Below are 7,158 nucleotides of genomic sequence, written 5' to 3'. Positions count from 1 at the left end.
TTGTAACCTGGGCCCGCCCCGTGTTCTTATTGGATGGGAGATCAGTCACGTGAGGACATGCGGAACTAGACCATTTTCGGTCGAAAAGCAAAACATTCGGGGGTGGTGAATTGAGTGACTCAGTCTGCTGTAACGTTACGCCGACCTGCTGGAGTGGTTTCATAAACTACGCCGTATAAGTCGACTGTTATACCCGGGGTTTGGCACGATGCTGAGCGCCGCCGCCGCGGAAAGGAACAAGGAGCCCATCCTGGCGGTGCTCCGGGATAGTGTGCACACCGGGAGACCCCTGCTGGCTCTGGAGATCTCCTCCGGTACTGGGCAGCATGTCACACACTTTGCTCAGGCCCTGCCGAATATAACCTGGCAGCCATCTGAGTATGATCGCCAGTCTATAGTCAGGTAAACAAGAGATGTGTGCATGCGTATAAACTATGAAATACAGATAATATACTGGGACATCTGTGCACCTATATTAGCTGTTAATATCCAAGAAACGTTAGTGTTAATATTTATCTCTTATATTTATATCTGTTTTTTATTCATCTATTTATATCTGTGTTTATAATCGTACTTTTTATATACGATTGTTTTGTTGTATGTTGAATGAGAACTCATATTTCTCCTCGGGTCAATAAAGTTTCTCTGATCTGATCTAATGCAGGAAATTATAATTAATTAATTAATTGTGTTTTCACAGCAGTTCTTATCTGATGGAAAGTTTTATGCTTCGTCTTTCTAATACCACTCTACCTGCTCCAGAATGATGGCCTGGAGGGTTCCCATAATGTCTTTTGTTTCCATTAGTATAGAAGCATATAGAGCCCGCTACCGGCTGAACAATGTGAAGCCTGCCATCCACCTGGATGCTTCTCTGCCCTATCAATACTGGGGAGGAATCCAGCCAGAGAGCCTCGACCTGGTGCTCAACATCAACATGATCCATATTTCTCCTTTGGCTTGTACAGAGGTAGGACTGCTGATTCAGTGGTTCTCTCAAACTGTGTGGCATGGAGCCACTACTATAGGCATGGAGGACTAAGGGGAAAATGGAGTGATATGACTTATGAAGAGAAAAAAACAAAACAAAGAAACGTTTGATAATGCCATCTCGTTTTCCACTGATATTCAACTTGAATATTTTATTATTTCTCTTAATTAAAAAAATAGGGGTCTGGGATTTTGATGATTTTTCAGCCTGTTCACCACTTAAGTGAACTGTTGTCTCTGGGTTTATAAGAAAGCACCTTTCAAAATAACAAAATAACAAAAAATGCTAAAACATTAAAACAAACAGTTACTCAAAATCAAGTTAAAAACTATGAGTTTTTAGCTGTTTTTAATAGAGATCCCTGAGTCCACAGATCTCAGGCTCAGAGGGAGAGTTCCAGAGTCACCGTTACAAAAGCTCTGCTTCCTTTAGTTCTCAGCCTTGTATGATGCACATCCAACAGGTCCTGATGACATGACCTTAGGGACCTGCTGTGGTCATATGGATTTATAATTTAATCCTATGGACCTACAAAAGGATCATAAGTTAAAATGTGGTTGATTCCTTTATTATTAGTAGTAGTAGTAATATCGATGTATTTTGTCCTTTTCAAATGCATATATAAACACATTTCTACTAAAGAAACTCAGCACAATTCCTGAAAGGAGAAGCCTAAATTGCTAACATAGTCAAGACATTTTTCATATTTGCTTAAACTGCCTCTTTGTAACCTTTGTTGAAAAGAGACCCCTGTGACCACGAGTGGTGTAATAGTAACCTAAATGTAGAAGGCTCTCAATCTCATACATACCAGCCGCACAACACATTGACGTTAGCTGTAACTGGCTACTATGAAGTGAGGTTCAGTTATGATTAAAGCTGTAGCAGCAAAACTGTTTTGCTTCATTTTGTGATTGTTTTAGATCAATAATTTGCTATTTCTACTATAAAATTCACCTCGTTTGGCTTGACATTGTACTCATTGGCCCTGATATTTATGGTGCCATAAGTGTAAATAATACCAACTGAAGTATGCTTGCACCACAACTCTTCAGATAATCACTTTAAGCCTGCTTCTGCACAATATCTGCCTCACTTATTTCAATAAAACAGAAACCAAAAACAAAATGTCCTCCTGCCTGCGATGTGGTTCTTAAGATGTTATCTTCTCTTAGGGTTTATTCAGAGGGGCTGGAGTAATGTTGAAATCTCAGGGCCTTCTACTGACTTATGGGGTGAGTAGCAAAACGTTTGGTGTCACAAAACATGACATAGATCACAAGCCATTATCAAGTCTAAACTTAACGTGTAATAGTGACATGTTTTATTGCTTTTCTCAGCCGTATGCAGTGAATGGTCAGATCGTCCCTCAAAGCAATGTGGACTTTGACTACAGCCTACGGCAGAGGTAATGGCATCTGTATTTTCTGGCTCTTTTACAGTTTTGTTTAAGCCAGTCATCTTACGAGGAGGCTTCGGTCGTGGATTGCCTGTCAGAACTACCAGAACATTTCCTGTTGGCCCACGGTTTTTAGCCTGCTGTGAAAAGTAAACCTGAGCAGTGATATTATAGGTCAACAGGAGTAAAGGCTCAGAATTCATGCATCATTTGCGACTCTGTCACTCTTGCTTAAATACACTGCTTTCATCACAGCATCTGAGATAGGGTGTGATAATTGACAGTCAAAAGAATGGTGGACGAGAGAGGATGAGAGTAAAAGGAGATGCAGCTAAATGTTCAGAAATAAGTGTTTGTTGATGGTCTGACTGCTGATACAAGTAGCAGATGAATTCTGAAGCGTACAGGGCTCTACTCGTCTCCGATTCATCCAAGCGATACAAAACTGATTGGACAGCACTTGACAGTGGAAATGGTTAATGAATTAGATCATACTGCGTTAGACGTTAGATTTTTTTTTTCAGTGGGCTAGGCCTTCACTTAATCTCAACCCACTTAAGTATGTTTTTCATCTACTGAGGACAACACAGTAAAGTAAAAGTGTGGCAGACGATGTCCAGGGAAGAAACGCAACATTTGACGATTTCTATGGGTTCTTCAGGTTCTTTCATCAAAACAACAAAAACAACACTTAATATAAAACTGTTTAATATAAAGCTTGTCTAATGACTATACATATATATGTGTGTGCGTGTGACCTGCATTTTTGAATTGTGAACCCTTATTGTACTTACTAGTATTGATATTTGTGATATTTAAAAATCAAATGTTAGATGTCATGTTATTAATATGAATAACTCTTCCATTTGCACAGCTTTTGTAGAGATGTGGATCAGAATTTGTCCACCCTCCCACACTCTTATTTTGAATGTAATTCATTTGCCAGATAGAGACCAAATACACTGCTGACAGCACTGCTGTTCTGTTTAAAATAGTGTAGTGAGCCAGTAACATGCTGCAACAGAAAAATAGGATTCTTGTTTCTTGGTAGTAAGGGGTATATCCAGATTGCTTAGGACTCAAAAGTAGAGAAAATATATATTACCGGTATTCTTTTCAGAATTTGCTTTTGTTACAACCATTAACTTGTAACTGATTTATAAATAAGAAGAATAGATTTTTTCTACCTTTTAAGCATAAGCAATCAGGATTTAACACTTATTACACAGGAAGAAACACTGTGTTATATAGCGTAATATCAGTAAAGGGAATTCTTTGGGGGTTTACTGTCATAGTGAAGATGACAGTGAAAATTTGGCGGCAGCCCTAAATAACACATGGATAGTCTATTGTTTCTGTGTGAGCAAAGTGTCTTGAGAAGGAGTCGGTTTGACGGCCTGAATTATTGTGTCAGTTTGCTCATAGAAGGCTTTACACAGTATATTTAAAATCAACTAAGATCATCATAGTCTTTTGAAAATGTTTTTCCTTAAGCACACAGTAGAATTAATAAACTTGTATAATTTGTGAAGCCAAACTCACAAAATACATGCAAAGAAAAAATTTTGATTGTTTTTGTAATTACATAATAAAGATAAGCAAAAGTGACCAGGGGATTTTAAAAAATGTTGTTTAATTTTGCAGAAACCCAGAATGGGGACTCAGGGATATCTCGCTCCTCAATTCTCTGGCACAAAGCAATGGTTTGTACCTGGAGAGAATAGTAAGTAATGAACCCATTTAAGCAACCAGCATATCTTAAGTCAGCATGCAAAATATGAGAACAGTTTTGTAGTATACTGATTTACTGATGCCATTTTTTTTTTCAGGTGGACATGCCAGCAAACAACAAATGTCTTCTTTTCAGGAAGGAAAGTTTGGTGTGAAGCATCCTGATGCAGGATGGTCAAAATGCCTTAACTTGGAGCTCAGATACATTGCCAAATTTTCAAGAGCCGTAAACGGATCATGTTTTCTCCACATTTTAACACATGCTGGTATTAGATTAACTAAGTTAATGTAAACTGTTGTGCTCAAACCTATAACCTATATTCTTATGTATTGCACATGAGTTAAATTAATAAATCTCACAAACACGTTGCCTTTGTGCTATATATTCTTTAAGACAATGGCCTATTCTTTTTTTTGTTTTGTAAGCGTGAAACTGACTTGGCAGAAGTGCTTTGAAGAGGGAAAAATTAAGAGAATATACTGTACTTTATATGAAATAAAAGACATTTTTTATGAAACAAAGATGGATAAACTAAAGTGAAGAGCAGAAAAAAATAACATTAGCAAAAGTACAGTAATTATAATACAGATGTCTATTTGTTTAGTATTACAAGCTAGGGATGTTTGCAACATGATCAACATGTGTATCTGTTATCTTGGCTGCTGTTTTCACAATGCAAAGTTCACAAATAAGAAAATAAATCTTAAACCTATTTGAAAACAGCAATTTAGCATTAGTATTAATACAATGGGAATCAACACATCTGGAATGTTATTATATCTGTGTTGGAATAAAAAAAAAAAACTCTCATACCTACATCAGCATGCAGTATTTAACTTGTTCTACTCTGTTTTGATAAATAGTTATTAAATATCAGCTTTTCTGTTGCAGTTCTGATGCTTGTCTTCATTTCAAACACATACATCACTAAAACCCATCTGTGGACAGAACGAGTCTAAGTCATAGTAAGGTGTCACAGGCCTTTTTACCCAGAGCATCATGCAGCTTTTTCAGCCTGCGTTCATTTATGGCTCTTACATAGCTGTCTGAGTGGATGATAGCCATGCCGTCCTGCACCATACCCATCACCAGCAAAGGGTTTTCCTCAACAGTGATGTTGGGACAGGGACAGCTCCAGTCTATCTTAGCAATAGTCACCTCCAAATGTTTGGTATTGAAGAAAGTCAAGCCCATCTTCTCATCCCTCAAGACTTCTTCCAAGCTAAAACGGGCTAACCCAGAGTCCAGATCCTCAACAAGCTCTGTCAGTCGGCCCACAATAGCAAAGTCACTGCGGCATAAGCTGGGCACCATTTTCCCCTTCACACGACAGGTCTTGCAAGGCTTCCTTTTTGGTTGCGGGCAGTTGGCCTCACACTCCTTTTTGGTGTGGAAGTTGTTAGCATTCCCATGGCAGCCACCATAGACAAAGGCTTGGCACTGTTTTGTTATGGAATTCCAGGACCAGCGTGCCTCCCAAGCTTTACAGGGACCTTGAACAGCAGGCAGAGAGCAGATCCCCATGTCTTCTCTCTGGCAAGAGGCTTTGCACTCCTCATAAGTCTCAAATCGGTTTCGGCTGTCTTCGCATCCACCACTGCTAAACGTCACACAGGAGCCCAGCTTGCTGTCATAATACCAGTCAACATGACGCTCTCCACTGCACACACTCAGGTCGACTTCCGCCAGGCAATCTGCTGGAGAGAAAGGCCGTCCCATGGGCATCTCAGGATCTTCAGAGAAGTCATCATCTGACCGGCGAATAACAGACAGAGGATAGTCTGCGCGAAGAACTCCTGCAGAATTCCGTGCTATACAGGTGTAGATGCCGGTATCCCAAACCTGGGCGTTATAAATTACTAGCTGTCCAATATTGGTTATAACCACATTGCCATACATCTGATCAGGCCTCATGACAAGGCGTTCACGCCGGTCACTTTGCTTTTCCCATGTTACATCTGGTCTAGGGACTCCAATGACATCGCAGTGGAAGTTGACTGTGCCTCCAACATAGATGGACTGGTGGTGAGGGTTGGAGTACAGCGTGGGAGGCATGGGATCCTCCTGGGAGGATGTTGGGGTTGGGTGAACTGTAGTGTCTTGAGGCAGGGGGCTGGTGGGGGGGCCAGCGAGGTAGAATCGACAGGGGACCACAGTTAGAGTCACCCCCCGGATGCAAGCTTCTGCATCCATATAGCAGCGGTTGAAATAGGTGAGGCCATCCGATGCACAGGTGAAGTTGGGTTCCTTCTCACACCGATCCTGGCACTTACAGATGGGCTGTCCATCCCAGATGTCACAGGTTGCTCCCTGCTGGCTGCAGATAAAGCCCTCACAGGTAGCTGTGGAGGCGGAGGTAGCATCACCGTTCCCTTCACCCTGTTCATGTGGCAGAGCAGGGGTGCCATCAGAGAAACGAGCAGCAACACAACTGTTGAAGCCACACACATTGGTGCAGCATTTCTCAAAGTCAGCACAGTCCTGAACGTACAATATAAAAAACAATAAGCATTTTAACATTTAAATGAACAAATCGCAAAATGCTGTGATGAATAAAATTAAAATTCATAGATTAACTCACCTCATCGATGTCGCATTCCCTCTCACATGTGCTTTGTGCATCAACCCAAAGATTAGCGTTCAGCTTGTTTGGACAAAATCCTTCGTGTTCAACTTTGGTTCCTGCCACACTTTCACACAAAGAGACCTCGAGTAAATCGCAAAAAAGGAGAGTCAACAAATATGCACGTGTCCATCGTACTTTGCTTGAGTTTGGTGCACTATGGCAATTTGCACCCTTTATATGGCTATCCGCGAGGAACTGTAGGGGAAAATTACGCATATTTGACCTTTTGTATGAGTAGACCACCAAGTAATTCCATTCCAACTTTGGGTCTTCACAACAGGAATACGATTATTGTCGATTTTCAAATGCGTCCGCCCTTTTTGTGCGTAAACGTGCGCTGAGTCACTTTTCTTTGCGCAGAGAGAAAAGTTGTATTCCCAATGATCAACACGAGTTCCCGTGCGCTGGAC

The 7,158-nt window shown here is 40.7% G+C and overlaps 2 protein-coding genes across 2 annotated transcripts; one reads left to right on the top strand and one right to left on the bottom strand.

The window, feature by feature from the left end:
• Positions 1-73: 73 nt before the first annotated feature.
• Positions 74-5,012, top strand: mettl26 (methyltransferase like 26). The gene is made up of 6 exons (XM_085277737.1): positions 74-402; positions 808-970; positions 2,167-2,226; positions 2,332-2,399; positions 4,035-4,113; positions 4,220-5,012. Exons 1-6 carry the CDS (start codon positions 209-211, stop codon positions 4,274-4,276), a joined length of 621 nt encoding a protein of 206 aa, XP_085133863.1. The 5' UTR covers positions 74-208; the 3' UTR covers positions 4,277-5,012.
• Positions 4,494-6,964, bottom strand: wfikkn1 (WAP, follistatin/kazal, immunoglobulin, kunitz and netrin domain containing 1). The gene is made up of 2 exons (XM_085277734.1): positions 6,704-6,964; positions 4,494-6,603 (listed from the first exon to the last, which is right to left on the bottom strand). Exons 1-2 carry the CDS (start codon positions 6,962-6,964, stop codon positions 5,083-5,085), a joined length of 1,782 nt encoding a protein of 593 aa, XP_085133860.1. The 3' UTR covers positions 4,494-5,082.
• Between the last annotated feature and the right edge of the window lie 194 nt (positions 6,965-7,158).

Source organism: Mchenga conophoros, linkage group LG6 (genome assembly GCF_057382185.1).
Source record: "Mchenga conophoros isolate Kocher_MC1m ecotype Shallow Benthic linkage group LG6, M_conophoros_male_GT1.1, whole genome shotgun sequence".
Taxonomy (NCBI): Eukaryota; Metazoa; Chordata; class Actinopteri; order Cichliformes; family Cichlidae; genus Mchenga; species Mchenga conophoros.
Note: the sequence above shows the minus strand (reverse complement) of the source record. Positions and strands in the feature narration are given on the sequence as shown.

Coding starts and splice junctions, on each gene's coding strand:
- wfikkn1 (XM_085277734.1), bottom strand. CDS start 6,964: ATGCGTAATTTTCCCCTACAGTTCCTCGCGGATAGCCATATAAAGGGT. Junction 6,604..6,703: donor GGGAATGCGACATCGATGAG/GTGAGTTAATCT, acceptor TTGTACGTTCAG/GACTGTGCTGACTTTGAGAA.
- mettl26 (XM_085277737.1), top strand. CDS start 209: ATGCTGAGCGCCGCCGCCGCGGAAAGGAACAAGGAGCCCATCCTGGCG. Junction 971..2,166: donor CTCCTTTGGCTTGTACAGAG/GTAGGACTGCTG, acceptor ATCTTCTCTTAG/GGTTTATTCAGAGGGGCTGG. Junction 4,114..4,219: donor GTTTGTACCTGGAGAGAATA/GTAAGTAATGAA, acceptor TTTTTTTTTCAG/GTGGACATGCCAGCAAACAA.